Source organism: Myxine glutinosa, chromosome 13, assembly GCF_964187855.1.
Source record: "Myxine glutinosa chromosome 13, kmMyxGlut1.1, whole genome shotgun sequence".
Classification (NCBI taxonomy): domain Eukaryota; kingdom Metazoa; phylum Chordata; class Myxini; order Myxiniformes; family Myxinidae; genus Myxine; species Myxine glutinosa.
This window is the reverse complement of record NC_136273.1, coordinates 17656888-17679760: the sequence shown is the minus strand read 5'-3', so window position 1 is coordinate 17679760 and position 22873 is coordinate 17656888. Positions and strand designations below refer to the sequence as shown.

At 45.3% G+C, this 22873-nt stretch overlaps 1 protein-coding gene across 1 annotated transcript in view; it reads left to right on the top strand.

The window, feature by feature from the left end:
- LOC137438317 (serine/threonine-protein kinase BRSK2-like) overlaps positions 1–22873 on the top strand; it is a 137040-nt gene that overhangs the window by 28026 nt on the left and 86141 nt on the right. Inside the window, exons 12-16 of the mRNA XM_078767156.1 lie at positions 460–607; positions 5334–5394; positions 5540–5714; positions 5936–5984; positions 6106–6235. Of these exons, the coding sequence (XP_078623282.1) occupies positions 460–607; positions 5334–5394; positions 5540–5714; positions 5936–5984; positions 6106–6235 (563 nt within the window). The remainder of the gene's footprint in view (positions 1–459; positions 608–5333; positions 5395–5539; positions 5715–5935; positions 5985–6105; positions 6236–22873) is intronic.

The following is a 22873-nucleotide window of genomic DNA, read 5'->3' as shown; positions in this document are numbered from 1 at the left end:
GACGTGGAATAAATTAAGTTGAAATACATTGACAACATACTAGTTGGTAGTTTTTCTTTCATGCAGCAAAAAAGAACAAATAATCCTTAATTTTAGAAAATTTTACTTTTTTTTTTTTTTTTTTTGTATACAAGATCGAGGCTCGTGAAAGAGCTAACATCAATCACAAAAAAGACAAATGGACACACAAAACATACAATAAAGGGAGCAGGAGACAAGATGGGGAGAGAGAGGGAAGCACACAATTTGGTACATATTTAATATATTTAATACATATTTAAGGAATTTAGTACAATAGATAGGAGAGCAAAATTGAGTATTCCTGATATGGATAAAAAATTTCTTTTAACTAGTCACGTGAAACTGGTGATTGTGATTTGCATTCCATGGTGATGGTGATTTGCATTCCATGTTGGTGGTGACCTGTTGTCTTCACTTCCAATCTTTCACTCATCGCAGATCCACCGAGAAAGCGTGTTGACTCTCCCCTGCTTGGCCGACATGGGAAGCAGAGGCCAGAGAGGAAGTCCCTGGAGGCACTTACGGTTACGGAAGGAGGATCTCCTGGGTCTACCCGTAGAGCACCAGACAACCCTCCACATGGCAGGTGAGACTGATTTATACTCCATCGCTATACACCTGGCACCATGAGTTCCATCACATTTGACGTTTTAGGCCATAGTTTTAGTACTTCATCTATCCATTCCAACATACAAACAAGCGTTACGCCTAGGTCCCCCGTCGGTGAAGTAATGTGAGTTGACAAAGTGGAAGACGCAGGGCGGCCATCTTGAATTTTGACGTGGCGACCCAATTTGCAATAGCGTTCTCCCTTATGCGTAGATACACCCACACACCAGATTAGAAGTTAGTAGTTCATTTAGTTTTCAAGATATTTCGCTCACAAGGTTCAGACATATATATGGCGGCGGCCATCTTGGAGTTTGACGTGGCGACCCAATTTTCAATAGCGTTCTTCCTTATGCCTAGGTACACCCACACACCAGATTAGAAGTTGGTACTTTGCTTATTTTTCAAGATATTCCGCTCACAAGGTTCAGACATTCATGGCGTCAGACATACATGGCGGCGGCCATCTTGGATTTTGATTTGGTTTGCACCCACACACCAAATTAGAATTTGGTCCTTCGCTTACGCACGCACGCACACACGCATGCACGCACGCCTGCACGCACGGACGGAGGGGAAAACCATAGTCCCCCTTTCGCTCAGCGGTGCGACGGGGGACAAATAGACTTAAAAGGTTATGTTTCACCCGTCTGTCTGTCCGTCTGTGAGCAGGATATCTCAAAAAGTTGTGGACGGATTTAGACAAAACTTTGTGGACAGGTTGGGTGTCTGACAAGGACAAATTCGTTTTATTATGTTGAAGATCCGAATCCGCTTTTTTTTCTGTCAGATAGACAAAATAATTTCCTTTACTGCATGGGAACGACAATGAACAACCTGATCCTAAAACAACAACATTCTTTGCAGGTGTTGAGACATGTCCCAGGGTGGTAACTGACTTTATTGCTCAAAATGAAAATGATGTCCGAGCGATTTATCTATTTAATGATTTGCCACTGCAAGATTACTTGGGTATCCATGGCCATCTAAGGTAAGAGTGTAGGTCATCTAAGTAAGTGTAAAAAATTGCTAGTCACATGATTATGCCTCTAAAATCAAAATTTTAAGTTTTCAATATATATATCAAAGGTTTCTTCCTTGCTTGACTTTCAGAGTGTTTGCACAACTTTGAGGTCTCATGGTTTCCCGTTTCATGTCATAGTTTTCTTCAGTTGCATTTGCTGACTGGTGATCCTATTTGTTGCAACACTTCTGTTGTTTGCTTGACACATACACAAAGATACACAAGGACCTTGGATGCAGGAGGAGACCATTTGGTAGGATGAGGCCATTTGCATTACATCTACACTACATTGATCAAATCTAAGTTTATCAAGTTAAATTTACTGGGGAACTGAGTGGTGGGGGGTGGAGGAGTAGGGCAAGTACAGACATCACCAAGATATGTGTGTGTGTGTGTGTGTGTGTGTGTGTGTGTGTGTGTGTGTGTGTGTGTGTGTGTGTGTGTGTGTGTATGTGTGTATATATATATATATATATATATATATATATATATATATATATATATATATATATATATATATATATATATATATATATATGAAGGTGGGATGATGAAGTTGGAAAGAGGATTGATGAGAAGAGGAAGAAGTTCAAGGAGTGGCAGAAGGCGAAGGGTACGGGAGCAGAAACAGCAGAGCATGAAAGTTATAAGGCAGCCAGGAAGGCTGCAAAGAAAGAGGTAGCAAAGGCGCAGGAGGCATGCAGGAAAATGTTCGGAGACGCTTGGATTCGGAAGAGGGTCAGAGAGCGGTATTCAGGATTGCAAAGCAGATAGCGAAAGAGAGGTGTGATGTGATGGGGGTGAGTTGCTTGAAGGATGAAGTGGGACAAATCGTTGTGGACCTAGATGGAATTAAAGGAAGATGGAAAAGATATATGGAAATACTGTTGAATACAGAGAATGAATGGGATGGCAACATAGAGAGAGAGTAACCCAGTTTTAGGACTGGCTGAGAAGATAACTGAGAAGGAAGTTGAGGAAGCGATAAAAGCAATGAAGAGTAGAAAAGCGGGAGGGCCGACGGGAGTTGTGCGAGATATGTTGAAGGCAGCAGGAAGTTGGGGTGTGAAGAGAATGACAGAGATCTGTAATCTGGTGGTGTAAGAAGGCCGCATTCCAGTGGATTGGGAACTGAGTACCCTCGTCCCTCTATACAAGGGGAAAGGTGACCCTCTGGAGTGTGGCTCGTACCGAGCGACAAAGTTATTGGAGCATGGAATGAAGGTATTGGAAAGGGTGTTGGAGAGGAGGATAAGGAAGAAAGTGAAGATCGACGAAATGTAGTTTGGATTTATGCCAGGAAGAGGAACGACAGACACGCTCTTTATTGTGAGGCAGTTGCAGGAGAAGTACATGGAGAAGAGGAAGAAGTTGTATCTTGGGTTTGTTGATCTGGAGAAAGCATTCGATAGGGTTCCACGCAAAGTATTGACATGGGCAATGAGGAAGTTAGGAGTGGAGGAATGGTTGATCAGAGTGGTGATGGCAATGCACAAAAGAGTGCGCACAGCTGTAAGGACGAAGGACTGGAACAGTGGTGAGTTTGAGGTGAAGGTGGGCGTGCATCAGGGGTCGGTACTAAGTCCACTACTATTTAGAGCTGTGATGGAGGTGCTGGCTCAGAACGTAAAGGAGGGTTTACCGTGGGAGTTGTTGTATGCAGATGATCTGGTGTTGATTGCGGAAAGTATGGATGGACTGAAGGAAAAGATGAACAAGTGGAAGGAATGTATGGAGACAAAAGGTCTGAAGGTGAATATCGGAAAGACGAAGGTGATGGCAAGTGGTAAAGCATGTTGTGAGGTGGAAATAACTGGGAAGTGGCCCTGTGCTGTGTGTGTGTAGGATGGGTGTCGGAGTGAACTCCATTCAATGTACAATGTGCGCTGAGTGGGTTCATCAAAAATGTAGTGGTCTGAGAGGGTCATTAACCAGTGTGGCAGCTACATTCAAATGTAAGGTGTGCACAGAGGGAGCTGCAGATGGAGGAAATGTTGAGTTGGATGTTGGAGACGGTGTGAAGCTGGAAGGTGTGAACACATTTTGCTACCTCGGAGACATGCTGAATGGAGAAGGTGGATCAGACACGGCAACGGTTGCTGGAGTGAGATGTGCATGGAAGAAGTTTCGGGAACTGAGTGGCGCGCTGATGAGGAGGGGAGTGTCGTTGAAGCTGAAGGGAAAGGTGTATGCTGCATGTGTGAGAATTGTTATGATTTATGGGAGCGAGACATGGGTAATGAACGTAGAGCAGCAACGAAGGCTGGAAAGGGTGGAAATGCAAATGGTTCGGTGGATGTGCGGAGTATCGTTGAGAGAGAGGAAGACAAATGATGAATTGCGAAAGATGATGGGAATAGAGCCTGTGATTGATGCTGTGAAGAGGAACAGGTTGAGATGGTTTGGTCATGTGTTGAGGAAGGATGAAAGTGACTGGTTGGGAAGAGTGATGGAAATGAATGTAGAAGGAAGTAGAGGACGGGGAAGACCGAGAAAGACTTGGCTAAAGATGGTCGAAGAAGAAATGCGGGCAAGGGGGTTAACAAGGAGAGATTTTTTTTTTTTTTTTTTTTTTTTTTTTTTTGTATACAAGATCGAGGCTCGTGAAAGAGCTAACAATAATCACAAAAAAGACAAACCGACACACAAAACACAAAAAAACAAGGGGAGCGGCAGACAAGATGGGGAGAGAGGGGGAAGGACACAAACACAACATTTGAGAGCAGGGACATCGGGAGGACTTGGGGGGAAGTGGGAGAGGAATAAAACATATGAACGCTGCAAGGACTCTGGGGTGAATTACCGGGGGTAGAAAAGATCAAGGTTTTCGATGGGGGAAGATAAGAGATGGTGGTGAACAGCTGTTTTAAAGACCTGGAGGGAGGAGTGGGATTGAATGGAGTGGGGGAGTTTGTTCCAGAGGCGGGAGAAAAGGGGAATGAAAGAGTGAAGGTGAGCAGAGAGCCTAGACTTTGGCAGTTTGGAAGAAGTGCAGATGCAGAAAATAGGGCAAAATGGAGAAGATTGTCATGGGGACCGCAAGGCTGACCCCCGCTCTCGCAGGGAAAATGGCCTTAAAATGCATGTTGTTGTTGTTGTTGGACATGTGGTTGTTGAGAAAAACGAGGTTTAGCCTATACGGACGGACGTATGGACGGATGGACGCTCGGACGGATGGACAACCCGAAAACATACCTCCGGCCACCTTCGTGAGCGGAGGCATTAAAAAAATGGTGACTTCCAGCACTTGCTGCAAGGGTATTGACAAGCATAGAATGCCTGTCACACATATCCACCTTGTTTAGGCATCCGTTACACAGTTAACAAAGTTATTTTTAATTGTATCCAGGAAATAATTTATTGAAGTCAAAATGCATCTTTCAGCTTTTGCTGCATTCTGGGAAAGACGTAGATCCATCCACTGCTAAAAGCAGTGCCCGCTGTGCACTGCTACCCATAACAATGGGTCTTTCACAGATTTAAATTAAATGCGGAAATTGCAGTTGAACTTTTTAATATCCTGAAAATTTAATGTCTCGACCATTTCCTGGTGCAAAAGGATAATGCACAATAATGTGTGTATCGTCCATCGTTTGTCTGACACTGAGTACTCCATCATAACAGACTAATCTCATATTTATTATCTCTGCGTTTTCTTTTTCTGTTTGTCAATTTGCAGGTCCCGGTCTGTGAGTGGTGCTTCCAGTTGTCTGTCCTCCAGTCCAGGAGAAAGCCCAAGAGTCAGTTGTTCATCTTTGTACATTTCTACTTTGATATTGGCTTGTTGTTGTTTTTTTAACCAACACTCTCTGCCCTTTATTTTTCGTGCGTTATCACTTCTTCCTCAATCTCTTTAATCAATGCTGGTCCTCTTGTTTTCCTCAGACAACTCCACACTCTTCTCCCAAAGGTCCTCCATCTCCTAATCCTTGGGATTCCCCCGGTAGCCCTTCAACGCCACCACCCGGAGGAGCCGGCGGTGCTTCTCCTTGGCGCAGCCGCCTCAGTTCCTTCAAGAACCTCATGGGCTCTCCGCGATTCCATCGGCGCAAAATGCATGGTCAGCATCTGAACGTTGGATGGTGAAATGGTTTGAATCGTTGGTATATCGGTTGCTGAACCTCGAGATCCTCTGCAAACTAAAATAGTTTAGTAGTCGAAGTCGCTGCTAATGTCGTGATGTAGTTTACATTACGATTATAATAACAATTATTATAATTATTATTATTGTTATTATAAATTATTGACAATGTTTTAATGTTTAGCCTTTCCTTATCTCAGTGCCTACCCAGGAGGAAGTGGCAGGATTACATCCGGATACGTCACCAGAGTAAGGTGTTTCTTTGTCTCTATGCATTTTATAACTGTCCTTTTTAAAAGATGCATACCGTACCACGATTCAGCCTCCATTGTTTTTGAGAATATTTCTCCACTTCGCACATCTCACCTAGACTGGCTAAGCGTTCCTGGTTTGGTGGTCTTGTGGGTGGAGGAGCAGAGCGTGAGGACCCAGTTGTGGTCCACGTTCATGGACGTCCAATTGGCTCCATAAAGGCAGACATTGTGCATGCCTTCCTCTCGGTAAGGCCACAGTCATGTGTTTGATCTCCGATATGCATGTGAGTTAATTATTGGTGTTTCCAGTGGAGTTGGATGTCATGCACAGTAGAAGGGGGCAGTAACTTTACCTGAATCTTCATTTCCTTGTATTCTGTTCAGTGGCGAAGTTGAAAGAAAAACCGATTTAACCGGAGCTGAAACCAGCAGTATTGTGGTTAATAAAGACCGTTAAACGAAACAAAAACAAAACAAAACAAAACAAGGATTCCACAAGCGTACTCTGTATGTCCCCAAACACCCCTTCTCATCCCCAATATTCCTATCCGTGCTATGACTTTTACCCCGCGTAAGCGAAGTGAAAAGCGGGGTTAAGCAATTGCGTCTCTCTGTCTACAAATGTCAGTTTATATAATCGAGGAATAACTTAATTTAAATTGACTTATACCGTCAGACCCCGCTATTCGTGGTTCCGCTATTCGTGGGTGATAGAATGTGACCTGTTTCTCTATTCGCGGAAAAGTGACCTGCGTATTTGCGTTTTTTTTTTTTACTATACACGGCCGTGTTCTGCGAAATCGCGGTTTTATTGTTTTCCTATTCGTGGCCGTGTTCCACGAATTCGTGGTTTTTCAGGGGAATTGAAACAATGCCGCGGCATACATTTGCGAGATTTTCATCGGCCTTCGCAGATTATCATCGACATTCTCTGTATTTGCCTCACCATTCATGGATTTTGCCTCGCCATTCGCAGTTTGGTCCTCTCCATTCACAGATTTTCGTGACTTGGGAACCTATCGCCCCTTTTTCATTGAAACGATGCCCCACTATTCACGGTTTCGTTATTCGCAGATTTTCCAGGAACGTATCCCCTGCGAATAGCGGGGTCCGAGGGTATTTTGAACAAGAATCAGAATACAAACCTGTAGTTTAGTAGTAATTTAACTCTGAATTCATCCCGATCGCACATGCGCAGAGTGGAGTGAGGTATTACTTTTACTCTGTCTACCAGATTGGCAGTCAATCAAAATTGGAGATCATTCCAAACAGGAAACACACTGTTTTTAAGGACGTTGTAAAGGACACAAACAACAGGCACGAATAACTAAATAACGTGTTAGATAGGGTGGTGTAATAGTCACTGGGAAAATGGTGGTGAAACACAGAATTAAACAACTGCTTCAATAGCGCTACATTTCCAAAATATTTGATTATATTTGAGGTATATACAGACTTGGCATTTAATATGGAATATTTTTTTGTGTGGGAGTGAACTTACTTTTCAAGATGACTTAGAACCAAAAGTTCATTGGAATTATGTTGAAATTATTCCAGATTTTGTTAATGTGACCTTTAAAAGAAACAAAAACCACATTTGACATTTCGAAGCAAATAAATTGATCCTTGAAAGTGATGTAAACTGATATCGAACTCAATTCACGGACAGTACTGTGTTAAACTTCTGTGCGTTTTCCAGAAGTATCTCTTTATTTTGCACATTAGCCAAAAAAAATTTCAACAAAAACAAAAGCTAAATTATGACTGGGATTACGGACAGTAAATTTACAGTTCAGTACTTCATGTAACCCCCACGAGCATTCAGGAGAGCACGTACACGTCGAGGCGTGCTGTTCACGAGATTTGCCAAGGTTTGGACAGGAATCGCTTGCCATGCAGTGGCAATAGTCTGCTGCAATTCACGCACAGAGGCAGGCTGCTGGTCCAAGTTGTCGATTTGACGTGTTAATTCTGCCCACAAGTTCTCTATCGGATTCATATCCGGGGACATGGCAGGCCACTCCATATGCTCTACACCACGGTCAGCAAAAAAGTGTTGGATCATGAGAGCACGATGAGGCCGTTCATTGTCATCTTGGAAGACAAAGTTTCCTCGAAAGGCTGCACGAGCAAATGGAAGCAATGTTTCTTCCAGAATGACCCTGTCGTTCAACTGGTTCAGGTTTCCATTCAGAACAACCAGGTCAGTTTTTCCCCCTGCATGAAAAGCAGCCCAAACGGTCACCCCACCACCTCCAGCTTGGACTCTTGGCACTATACAATCTTTGTTGTGGGCTTCATGCACTTGTCTGCGCATTCGGACGCGGCCATCTTGACGATAGACCAGAAATCTAGACTCGTCACTGAAGGTCACGTGATTCCAGTGTCCTGGCTGCCATTGACGGTGCTCTCTGGCCCACTGCAATCGGCGCTGGCTGTGTTGTCTGGTCAGGCGTGGCTTTCTCAGGGGACGCCTGGCACGATAGCCTGGTTGAATCAGTCGTTGGTTGACTAGCCTTCTGAATACAGGCACATTTGTCAGTTGCTGCCACTCAGCCCTAAGCCGATTAGCTGACTTGGTACGGCCATTGCAGACTAACCGGTGCAGCTGGCGATCATCTCTCCTTGTGGTTCTGCGTGAACGTCCTGGCCTCGGTATTGGAGTAGGGACACCCCCTCTGAGCATTTCGTTTCAGGATCTTTGACACCTGACCTTGAGTGATGCCATACTGCCGAGCAATAGCACGCTGTTTCATGCCAGAATTTCGTAAAGTCACCACTCCATGACAAACAGCATTGTCAAGTTGACGGACCATCTCCAGAGGAAGCGGCAATAACTTTTGTAGACGTGCAGCAGTTGTTTTCCACAAATACAAAACGCAACAACCCTTATATACCCGATTGTGAAGCCAATCGTCAAATGTACCTGTCCTTACATTTTGTCACGCCACCTGTGATATAATCCTGTTATTGACTTCTTGCTGCGAAAGACAATCATGACATGGTTCTTTCAACAAAGACATCACCGAAGGGTAAAAGAAACTCACCAGATTGATATACTGAGTTCAGAAAGTAAACTTAAGTCAAGGAAAAAAAAAATTCCATATTAAATGCCAAGTCTGTACTTGAACACTGCATCGTGTAACAGTTTGATTTTGACCCCAGCCGATTCATACGAAAGACTTTTTGGATGGGGCGTCCTGCTTGATGTTTATCATTTGGAGGACAGAGCACGGATAAAGCACGTGGGTTGGTTGGCCTCTCATGTGAGACTAGGAGGGGGGGATGGGGTTTCCCGACAAATGCGCCGCTGGCTTTGGACAGAAAGGGCTGCTGCTACATACCACCCCCATTGCCCAGTGTGTGTAACACCTCTTCCATGAGCCCTAGAAACGGTAGAAAAACGACTTTGCGATTTATTTTGCAAAAAGACTTTGCGTATGACAATGCTACGTTGAAAGTCACTGAGCTCTTCAGTACGGCCCATTCTACTGCCAATGTTTGTCTATGGAGATTGCATGGCTGTGATTATATATACCTGTCAGCAATGGGTGTGTGCTTGATTAATTTTATATACACCTGTCAGCAATGGGAGTGGCTGAAATAACCAAATCCCCTAATTAGAAGGGGTGGCCGCATACTTTTGGTCATGTAATGTATGTATGTGTGTATGTATGTATGTATGTATGTATGTATATATATATGTATATTATATATATATATATATGTACAGTGGAACCTTGACTTACGAGTGCCCCAACTTACGAGTTTTTCGAGATACGAGCCGTCGCTCCAGCAGTTTATTGCTTTGAGATGCGAGCCGAGATCCGAGTTACGAGCTTTCGCCACCCGGTCACGTGGTTATCTTGCCGTTCAAGTACGTATCTCTGTCGTATAGCGCTGCATTTTTTTTTTTCGCATTTTGGTTATTTCGAGTTCACGCCGCCAGGTGGGTTCTGGTCACGTGGTTATCTTGCCGTATCAAGTACAGTACGTATCTCTGTCGTATAGCGATGCATTTTAGTTTTCGCATTTTGGTTATTTCGAGTTTACGCCGCCAGGTAGGTTCTGGTCACGTGGTTATCTTGCCGTTCAAGTACAGTACGTATCTCTGTCGTATAGCGATGCATTTTAGTTTTCGCATTTTGGTTATTTCGAGTTTACGCTGCCAGGTAGGTTCTGGTCACGTGGTTATCTTGCCGTTCAAGTACAGTACGTATCTCTGTCGTATAGCGATGCATTTTAGTTTTCGCATTTTGGTTATTTCGAGTTCACGCCGCCAGGTGGGTTCTGGTCACGTGGTTATCTTGCCGTTCAAGTACAGTACGTATCTCTGTCGTATAGCGATGCATTTTAGTTTTCGCATTTTGGTTATTTCGGAAAATTTCATGTTCATGTCGAACATTTCATGTTCATGTTCATGTTTTCATGTTCATGCCATGCCAGGCCACAACTTGTTCAGAGTGCCGGCGATAGCTCGCCTTCTCTTTGTGGAAAACACGGTGAGATCCTTAACATCCAACAACTAATGGGACGCAAACGGGGCGCCCAGTTTAGCGGTACACACATTGATGAATCACCCTGCCTGTGATTCACCCATGACAGGTTATAGCTGGGTCGGGATTCAAACCCAGGCTGGACAGTTTAGACTTTAGAGTCAAGTGTGCGTACCTCCAGTCCAGGCCTCCTGCCACACTTGTATGCTGCATACAGGTGAAATATAAAGCGCGAGATATTTTTATATATACTGTATATTAAAAAAAAAATTGGTGTGGTTTTTGGCGGGCTGGAACGGATTAATAGCATTTCAATGCATTTCAATGGGGAAATTTGATTTGAGATACGAGCAATTTGAGTTACGAGCTCGGTCACGGAACGAATTAAACTCGTAAGTCAAGGTTCCACTGTATATATATATATATATAGTATATATATTATATATATATATATATATATATATATATATATATATATATATATATATATAGTATATATATATATATATATATATGTATATATATATATTGTTACAGATGCGGTTGTGGATGTTGGTTTACCGAGCGGTTTGGTATGACCGCGTCTGCACAGTTTAGCCCGATTATACTCGAACGTTGGCCGACGTCGCGCTACGCTAAATCAATTGAGGAAAGGACACAACGGCTGGGTTAATGACACGACACCAGGGGTACAGTTTCTCAAGACCTCCGGAGGAGGTTCTATAATATTTCGGAACGTTGAGATTACAAGGACAAGAGGTACAGCATAGGAAGGTAGGCACTTAATCACGGTCTTATAGTAACCCCGACAGACCACAGATAAACAGGGACAAGACTGACTCACACTGGGGATTGATGGCAAGGAAGTGGCAGGTAGTCGTGTGGACAGCACAAGGTGCACCTTGTGCTCAGGGACAGGATAGCGCGGCCCAAAAGATGCAGGGAGGTCTCTCAGCGCTCGGACGTGTGGCGTCTGGTTCTCTTCACTTCAAGCTCGGGGCGCATCTGACGTCACGTCCGTTAAGTCGCTGCGTATATCCGGCGGGGGAGTGACACGCCCTCGGCTCGTTAGCTCCGCCCCAGATGGAATCGGCCCGTTGCTTCTTATTGGGTGCGGGGGGTTACCGGGCTCCGCCCTTGACGAGGGGCCGACAGGCAGCCCCTTCGTGGTAACCCCGTCGGCGCACATTGGGCAATGGCGGCTAACCGAGCCGGAGTGAGGACGCACACTCCCCGCGCGCTGTTGTAGGTAGGTTGTTGTGGTTGTTGTTGTTTCATGGGGAAGATGGGAGGAGGTATGGGGAGGTCCTAAAACTCACTACTGGTGCCATACAATCACATCCTGGTGGCAACGAAGAGTCAGAATTAATGGAAACGAGTCCTTAACTGACATAGACTAGAATAACTAGCAAGATGTCCTATAGTTGTCTACGTGAGATGCGGTGAACCTGGGCACGACATTTAATGGGGGAAAAAGGGGAAGGTCGTTTCTACAGAGTGTTGTTTACAGGACAATGGGACTAGGAATGGGGGATTGGTGGATAGTTGTGGGAGTATTGGGGAAATAGGGGAATATTTACAAGCGGATATGAATGGAGGCCAAATCCCAGTATCCGCAACAATATATATATTATATATATACTATATATAGTATATATAGTATATATATATATATAGATATATATATATATATATAAATAAAGCAGTAAAGTATGTTTGTTTGTCCTCTTATAACTCGAGAACTACTCATCGCAGAGAAACACCAAAGGAATATTCGGAATCAGTACATCTCAGAGCAACTACAGCACACCTTAAAATTTGAAAAAACTTCAGGTTTTAAAATTAGCGTATTAGCGCAGAAGCGCTAGCAGAGAGGGAGGGAATTGAAGGGAAGGAGCGCAGCGCTCCCTCTAGCGCTTTGCAGCGCCAGTGCTTCTGTTAGCGTAATTAGCGTATTTCAGAACGTTTATTTTCAACTTCATTATTCGGAATCAGTACGTCCCAGAGAAACTTCATAATGTTAATTTTTCAACTTAATCCGATTGACATGGGACCAACGGCATGTGACAGAGAGTGAAACATACATGCTACATTTATTTGACGACAATGAGTTCCGACTTCCGGGTTCGTGCCGCCAACCCTGTTAGGCGCCTCTTGCGGCACACAGGGAATTACCAGTGAACTGGTACTCAATTTGCCGACCTCGGTAGGATGACAGGCTGAGTCAACTGCCCTGGTGTTAAGGGGGAGGAGGAGGGGAGGGGGAAGAGGAGGGGAGGAGAACGGGGGGGAGGGAGGGGCGGGAGGGGGAAGGGTGGGTGAGGGGGGGAGGGGGAGGGGGGAGGGCCCTTCTTCCCCCAGGCACCCCCACATCCTCCCCTCCCCCTTCCCCTCTTCCCCTCCCCCCCTCCCTCCCCCCCCCCCATTCCCCTCCCCTCCTCTTCCCTCTCCCCTCCTCCTCCCCCGCCCGGCAATGCCGGGTACTTCTGCTAGTGTGTATATATATATACACACACACACACGCACACACACACACACACACACACACACACACACACACACACACACACACACACACACACACACACACACACACACACACATACGGGATCTGTTGACTTAGGACTCAAGACTCATGACAGAGAGAAAGAACAACTGATATATTTCTTTGATTCGTCAAACACACAAGCTTGTGGAAAGCAAAATGCTTAAAACGGAGGCCCACAAGGACCAGAATTCCAACAAGATGCTCTAAAATAATTCGGTCAAGCTCTCACTTTATAAAGGGAATATTGGGGTGTGGTTTTAGCTCTCAAGACAAGAGAACGACCCAGCGGTCTCCTTGATTCGGCCGAGGTCATTCAAGAGTCAAACAACATGTTGACGACTTTCCAGAGTCCTGGTTTTTGGGGGAAAGTTCAGCAGGTCGTAAAAATGTCAAACATGAAAGTGATCTAACGCAGTCCCTTAAGGGGGACTGGGAAGATACGGTTTGGTCTTCACAGACACAGAGTGAAGGATATATACTATCAGGGCCTGGTTTTCACAAGACATATAACTTCTTATAACAAGTTTCCAAAGGAATATTTTGACAGTAAGAGAACATGCCATCACAGTAACTTAATTCTTTAACAGGAAATATAATGGATAAGGTTTACAAAGCAACATATACAAATTAGTTATTTTTGGTAATTGAGCAACATCTTTAGCCTAATACTGGGATAACAGGTTTCCAAAGAACATGAAAGTATTATGAGTATACAGAAATCAATCAAAAACAGAACATATACTTGTTTATACTTGGTAATTGGTAAACATTGAAAACACAAGGGGGGAGGGGGACATCAAAGCCCCACATACCGCCCTTTTGGATCTAAGATACAATGTTATCTACGAGCCAATCAGAGGCCTTTATTAGGAAGACAGTCAATGAAAAACCAAAACTGAACCGAAAGACCACGCGAATGCGGCCCCAGTGGGCATGCCCCGTACCCAAAGCACCTAGCATAGCACCCAGCAGGACGATTCGCGTGTGTGTGTGTGCGTGTGTGCGTGTGTTAAGTGTGCTGGCCATAGAGACATGGCTATCCAATAGCGCGTCGGATCCACAACGAAGGCGACTGGTTCAGCAGGGGTCCACACCCGAGAGGATCTCCCGGCTCACCCTTTGGCCTCAAAGGTGCAACCGAGACCCCTCCCTAGCTGGAGCTCGCCCAAGCATCCCCAGGTGCAGTCCTTGTAGATCTTTGGCGCTCAGTCGATATTCATCTCTATATAATTCCAGCAATCTCTGTGTGTGTGTGTGTGTGTGTCTGTCTGTATGCGACCGCTGTTTCTCGACAACTACCCGTCCGATATACTTGAAACTTGCCAGGTATATTGTTGGGGACCCGAGGATGTGCCTTTTCAAGGTTTGAAATTAATCGGACAAGTGGTTCCCAAGGTATGGTCACCGTACTCGCAAGCCGTTCGCTTTGGCTTTGCGAATGGACCAAACCATTTCATGTAAATAGAGGGGGGGGGGGGGGGTTCTGTGGTCGTTACTGCCACGTGGTTTCAAAGTTTTTTTTGTTGTTGTTGTTTGCACGCATGTTTTTTTGCACGCACGTACGGGCAAGCACGTACGGGCAAGCACGTACGTGCGGGCACGCCCTAGTGTCCATAAAGCCTTGAATGTGCGTTCTGCCGGGGAGTACATATCAACGTCAGTATCAAGTGGCTTAGACCTGCGGCCTGGACAGCCAGCAGTCAGAGCCTTACATTCCATGAAAAAAGAGAGAAACTTCCTTTAAGTAGTCGTTCACGTCTGCATGCATTGGTCATGGTCAACCAATGACCAATGACCAATGACCAATGACCAACCAATGACCAATGGTCAACCAATGAGCCAGCCACCCAGATCCCTAGCAACGCGTCCCAACTTTGACACAAGACCTCCACCACAAACAACATCGTCAGGTTGTGGTCGACATCTCACACCACACCACCTTCCAGTAAAACATTCGTCCCAGACCACCCTAGGTCACCACAGGTGCACCCGGCACCCGAGCTCACACGTTGTCATTTCACAGCCCTTCATGGGGGGGGGGGGCATGCTCCACCCTGCAGCACCCTCCGCCCTTGCGTTGCCCCGAGCAACATCAGTGTCCGCCCTTTGGTGGCCTCCAAATTCTTTATCTCTTTATCATCGAACCTGCGGATGTTTTCCAAATTCCCTACAATATCTACAATATCTACCCATCTACAATGGTTATACTTGTCCAAATTTCCTACAAGGTTATTTCAGCCTCTGGCCCAATGGCTGTCCCAATATCCCAATGTAAATCCCAATATAAATCCCATACAAATTGTTTCAACTCGACTTTCAATGACGACGACTTTTTTCCGCCAACACACCACCATTAACCTCCCCCTATTATTTATTTATTTTCGTAAATAAACAAATAATAAAAATAACCTGGTCTATTTATAAAAATAGTGGAAATAAATATTGAAAATAAAAATAGAATAATAAAAATATAAAAATAAAAATAAAATAATACAATAGTTCTCATATGTCTTACCGTCTGGTCAATTTTTCTCACCCACTATGACTTACTCAAAATATCCACCAATATCCACCAATCCACCACAATATCCAATGCCAATATCCACCACCATTTACCTATTCCCTCTACCTACTTTTAAGCTACCCTACCGGGTATTCGTGAAGGGGTCCACCTTTCCCAACCACTTCCTTCACACCTGCTACTTCACGTTGTCCACCATACTCACTCCACAACCCTCTAAGATACCTCTAAGATTTGTCCATAAACCTCAGAAACCTCTAAGATACACACAACCTGTATCAAAGTACCCCGAACAACCCACAACCAATATCAACCACTGAAGCCGCCTTCCCGACTCCAGGCAGCCACACACAGCCACATACATCTCCACCCACGTCACACAAGACAACAGACAACAAGACAACAGGTGTGTCCACCACACAGAAACCTTTGGCAATGCAACAACCGAACTCCCAGACAACCAACAACAAAACATCCAATCCATCTCCATGGCTCACCAAGCAGCTCATTGTGTCCCTATCTATCTGTTTTTTTCATCTACACTGTTTACAGCGAGTCCAATTCATTTTTTAAGTCACATCACATTAACCACATGGACCCAGAGCATATGTAATAACCACTCAAACTTAATCCAGCTTCACATACCGATTTCCCAAAAACCTCGTGAAACTTCACCCCCATTCTGGAAAAAACCTGGACTCGACCCTGACACCCTAAATAATTTCAGACCCATCTCCAACCTACCCTTTCTGTCAAAGTTTTGGAACGCTCTGTGGCCACAACTCAAACATCACCTCTCTGCCAATAACCTGTATGTAACATTCCAATCCGGATTCCGCTCCAACCACAGTACTGAAACTGCTCTCCTCAAAATCACCAACGACCTTCTCTCTCCTCTGACGCCGGCAACCTCAACATTCTCATCCTCCTCGACCTCAACGCCGCCTTTGACACCATCAATCACACCATCCTCCTCATCCTGCCTTGACCAGCTTGCGCCTATAAAAAAACCCAAATCCGTTTCTTTCACCCATTCTGCCCCCTGGTTTACCCCTGAACTCCGCCTGATGAAAACTCGTACTTGCCAACTTGAAAGACTCCGCAATAAAACAGGTCTCACAATTCACTCCCAAGCCTACAAGGACCACCTACAGCACTACAAAGATGCCCCCTTCCGCTCCGCCTGCTACTCAAATTATCCACTCTGGCTCCAGAAAACCCAAAAGCACTCTTCTCTACAATAAACAAACTAAATAAACAAACAAATACATAAACAAACTCTACAACGTGAACAAACAACCTCAAATACAACTATGAACAAACTCCTCAACTCCCTGAACGCCACCACCCAGTCATTCACAGTAGACACTGCATTTCCTTCCTTTCATTCATCCAAAGCAAAATTGACAGCATCTACACCAGCTTAATCACCACAATTCGCTCCCCCTCAAGGTGTCCCCCAAGGTTCAGTTCTTGGCCCCCTCCTCTTCATCCTGTACCTATCCCCCCTCGGTCACTTAATCTGTCGTGCACCATGACCAATGCACCATGGTCTCCAATTCCACTGCTTCACCAATGACATCCAGTTTTTCATCTCCACCAAATCCATCTCCTCTGCCACCCACTCTATCCTGACAAACTGCATAACTGAAATAAAATTCTGGCTTCAAATCAACTTCCTCAAACTTAACTATGATAAATCTGAAATAATCATCATTGACCCAAAAATACTCACCAAATCCACCCATAACTTTGCCCTCAACATCGACGGTTTCCCAGTATACGCCTCCACTCACATCCAGAATTTTGGCATCATGGCCACCCTAATCTTGGACAAATACACTAAACAGATCACAATACACTAAACAATAATCACGATAATAATCACGCAATCACAATACAATACACGGAATACACGAAACAGCCTTCTTTCACCTGAAAAACATCGCCCGTCTGGACTACTGCAACCGCCTCCTCTTGTTCACCCTCAATAATCATCAATAATCACCAAACCTCAATAATCCAATACAGTCAGAACTCCGCTGCCCGTCTACTCACCCATTCCCGGACCTGTGACCACATCACCCCCGTCATTATAATCTTCACTGGCTCCCCATTCCCCAGAGAATCCCGTACAAAATCCTCCTCTTGACCTACAAAGCCCTCCATAACTTGGCCCCATCCTACCTGACTGATCTCCTCTCCAGACATACTGTAACTGACAGACAGACAGACAGATAACAGAGGCGTATCACAAGCCCCAGCAAAGGACATCATCTCTCCACCTTGCATGCTCCACCATGCAGCCCGATCTCTACTTGGTGCGCGCCCCCATAATCGGCAAGTTATGATAACCCACAATGCACCTGGGCACCCACCTTCTTCAAGAGGGTACCAACCCTCTTGATACCACGACTTGGGCCATGCATCTTGCATCTCCTTGCATCCTCCCAAATGTCCTCCATTTAACATGACTATCCCCAGAGCTCGATCAAACTCATCACTGTACTCACTCAGCACGATTAAATTAAGTTCCCGGCATACTGTACCGGACGCTTCCGGTCGGCACCGCAAATCTGTTTATTTCCTGAGTCCCCTGAATCACCTATTTAGACGTCCACCACAACAACTTACAAATTTCTGAAATCGATATTCTTCTATCCACAAATTACGTCCACAATTTCAGTTTTAACCAACAATATATTTCCTTTTTCCTGATTTAAGTCCTATATCCTGTCGTTGAATCAAATAACCCAGTAGATTGACTCAGCCTGTCGTCCTTCCAAGGTTTTTAGCGAACTAACTCTGACCTCATTCCCATGCGTATCTCGAACAAAGGTCAAATAAACTTCAAAAGGTCAAACTTCAAACGAAGAAAGGTGGTACAAACGTCAAATTGGGGTAACCAGCGCTTTCATCCCACAAATAATACAAGCCCGGCCGATATCCCACCCCTGCGAGAACTCCGCATCCGGACAGATAAACGACCATCATTTAGGATAAATCCCACAGCCTTTATTGGGAGGCGTGCTCTACCATGCAGCACCTTCCCTACCTGGTGCACACCTTTCGCACGTGTGCTCGCTCAGCACATTCCTTTAATTCAGCCCCACCTTTCACACAACCAAAAACCTCAACCTCCGACAACCAACTCGTACTCCGTCTCACTCTCACCTCCTTCCTGTCTCTTCGCCCCGACGCATCCCAAAGATGCATTACGCACCCCTTCACAAAACGAAACACCTGTCATTCGCCCGGCGTGAACCACATCAAACCCCGACCGTTCTCCTTCCATGGATGAGCATTCTACCATATTATATTTTCCAAACCACCACGTCTCCAATGTTTCCTCCATCCGCCTGTGAGGCAGCTTGTCCCACATAATCTGCCCTCAGAACCACTTGCATTTTCATAACTAAATCTTACCACCATCGCTCGAATGCAAAGCCAAAAGGTCTTCATCCGGCGCATCGATCAACACAAATGCATCGATGCATCTTCCAGCCGCCACTCCGCATCACATTCGCACCTCGATCTTGCAACTGCTATTCTCTATTTCATCTGCTCAAGACAACCTCATTCAGAGATCTCTCTGAATCTCATCATTCACACTGTACCTCATTTACTGTATGAACAAGACTTCCTGTTGGCACCGGAAATTCATTACTCTGTCTTGAAATCCTTCATTCGACTACGACAATCACCTCATTTTATATACTTCGCGTACTATCATCGTTTATTCAGCATTCCCCTTATATAAATCCATCTTAAATCACGTATTCCTTATGACAATGCATGGCATGTCGCAGGCGCCCACCATTCTGACATGGCGTCCAGCACACCGCATAAAACGCACACGAACGTCTCCCTTGCTCACCGACACTCCTCTTGGGAGTAGGCAAGTTATCGCCGGCACTCTGGATTCAGAACAAATCCCATGTTCTGAATTTAATTCAACAAACTCCAAACCATGAAGATGGAAAACAAAGGACCCATGACTCCAAGACGGCAGCCAATTAGCAGCAGCACCCGACCAATCCACCCAACAAACCAACTACAACAACAACTGCCCCAAACCAAGGGCCCCCCGTACAGCGCACACGTGACTCGCGGCTCGCTCGGCTCCAGCCCGAACGCACAATAACTATACCCAAACTTCCACGGAGCCGCACGGCAGAAACCACAGGTTCGTACCACACTTTAATTAAACGAACATCGCCAGGATCCTCGGATAGACGCTAAAATCGACATACACACGTCAATGACGAATACACAATACACACGACAAAAATCGGATTTAAATTCAGAGATCGCCGATCGACCTGGCACTACCAACTCAATGCGGCGACGCCACGCCGCCCCCCGTCCCGGCGCGCACCCTCGTGCTTCCACACAAATCCCAACACTCCCGCCTCACGGTTTCCTGCGAGGGCCGTTGCCGCGGCAACCAGACTGCACGCCGCTCTATTCGCGTTCACGGCGGGGTTCACCTCGCGTCGGGACGTGTCTTTTCAAATGAGTTTGACAGCTGTCAAAACAGCCAGCTGTCAAACAGTCAGCTGTCAAACAGTCAGCTGTCAAACAATCAGCTGTCAAACAGTCAGCTGTAAAACCTGACGCTGCCACCATCTGAGTTTTTTCTTTACGTCATTCCATAAAACCGAATCTGGTCATTAACTCATCCCTAGCTCGTAATCATCGCAAAAAAAAACAGGATATCTGACCCTTGACCTCTGACAGGATATCAGACCCCCAGACCCAAATGCACTCAATGACATCATCATCATCATCATCATCATCATCATCAAAACGTGACATAACATCATCCTAAAGGTGAGCTGCCTCAGGGATATACTCCACACATACAATACACAATATAATCGTTAATTGCATCAACCATTCACGGTCCTTCCACCGTGCGGGGCACATCCTTACCCAATGACACACACAATGAACATGAATGCACCCTTCTATGACAGACATCCGCAAATACATCTACTCATTCATTCATTCATATACCAGTGAGTGAGTCTCTCAGATGTCGCGCGAACACCGGATCGACTCCAACCATGCACCTCCCAACTGAAACTCCCAGACAAAACTCCCATGTCTCCCGATGCAACGTATTTGAATCATACCACGTGACTGACAAACCGGCTCGCATTTCATGCGTTTCCTTATATCCGACCAACTTGACACTAACCACGTACATTCAGAGCATCTTGTGCAACAATCCCCATTCATTTATATGTCTCACTTCATTCAAAGGAAAAAGAGGGATTTTGGGACAAGGGGAGAAAAGGGGTTTTGGGACGGGGTGAGTTGGGGTGAGAAGGGTGAGGCAGGGTGGGGGGGGGGGGGGGGGGGTGCAGGGGGGGCTCGCTGCGCAGGGGGGTATTGCCTGAAGCCCCGGGACAGAGCTTAGGGCTTGGAGGGTAGGGGATCGATCTACCTAACCTTTCCACAGGTCTTGATATTCAACGAGCGGCATTAGTCACGCGTTAGCTTGCGTATCTATCTTATTCCTTACTCCTCATTCCCGCCTTATTCTGCACCTGCAATTAGTTTGCCTGCTTCCTCAGGCCATCGAGAGCCGAAGGCTCGCCGGCCTTCTCTTGGTCTCACAGCGGCATAGCCATGCCTTTTAAACATAAAATGCTGGGATATTTCTGAGAGGCTCACACTGCCTTCACAGATTCTAACCTAACTCCGAGAGGCTCGCCCGCCTCATCTCAGCTCTCTAACCTAACTCCTGAAGAGGTTCGCCCACCTCATCTCAGCTCTCTGTGTGCTAACCGTATCTTACCTGTCCAGGTAACCACCAGGTAACCAGGCAACCTTACTCCTTATTCCCGAGAGATCTCTCCCGCATATAGCCGCCTAATCAGAGATCTCTCCCGCATATATGCTCCCTTTATATGCTAACCGTACCTTACTTTTGCCGGCGTCCTTATGACGCTTCTAACGTCACTTACGAAACCAATCTATTCCCTATCCTCGGCACCCTCTTGGGGCACCTTACTCCCGTCCCGTAACGTTACCCTGACGAATCCATAAACAGCCAGTTGCTCCGGAGCCCCAAAACGGCTCGTTCTTAAATTTTGTTCGAGGATCAGGCTCGAGCAGGGAACGGGCAAACGGCACCGAGCGACAGAGTGAGTTCCAATTTAGCCTAAAATCCCAGTCTATAACAAAATAAACCCAAGGCTCACCTCACCCAGACCGATCAAACCAGCTGGTGTTTTTTCCCACTCACTCGCGCCTGGAGCCGCGTCCCGAGTCTGCCCGAGCTGACTCCTGCCTGGCTCGCCATTGGACGGGATCCGTTGACTTAGGACTCAAGACTCATGACAGAGAGAAAGAACAACTGATATATTTCTTTGATTCGTAAAACACACAAGCTTGTGGAAAGCAAAATGCTTAAAACGGAGGCCCACAAGGACCAGAATTCCAACAAGATGCTCTAAAATAATTCGGTCAAGCTCTCACTTTATAAAGGGAATATTGGGATGTGGTTTTAGCTCTCAAGACAAAGAGAACGACCCAGTGGTCTCCTTGATTCGGCCGAGGTCATTCAAGAGTCAAACAACATGTTGACGACTTTCCAGAGTCCTGGTTTTTGGGGGGAAAGTTCAGCAGGTCGTAAAAAAAGTCAAACATGAAAGTGATCTAACGCAGTCCCTTAAGGGGGACTGGGAAGATACGGTTTGGTCTTCACAGAGTGAAGGATTATACTATCAGGGCCTGGTTTTCACAAGACATATAACTTCTTATAACAAGTTTCCAAAGGAATATTTCGACAGTAAGAGAACATGCCATCACAGTAACTTAATTCTTTAACAGGAAATATAATGGATAAGGTTTACAAAGCAACATATACAAATTAGTTATTTTTGGTAATTGAGCAACATCTTTAGCCTAATACTGGGATAACAGGTTTCCAAAGAACATGAAAGTATTATGAGTATACAGAAATCAATCAAAAACAGAACATATACTTGTTTATACTTGGTAATTGGTAAACATTGAAAACACAAGGGGGGAGGGGGACATCAAAGCCATATATATGTATATATGTATATATATATATATATATATATATTGTTGTGGATATGAGAATGTTTTTTTATTTTATTGTTGTGGTAAAATGTTGTTGTAAAAGGTTGTTGTAAAATATCACCCCTCCTCCCTCCGTTTGTGGTTGTATAAAGGTCAAAGGGCGTTCCCGTAGTTAGTCCATAAAACATACATGCAGGACACGATATATCTTTTTTGACAGTTATATCCTTATTATGTGTATTAGTGTAAGGCTGTGTCTT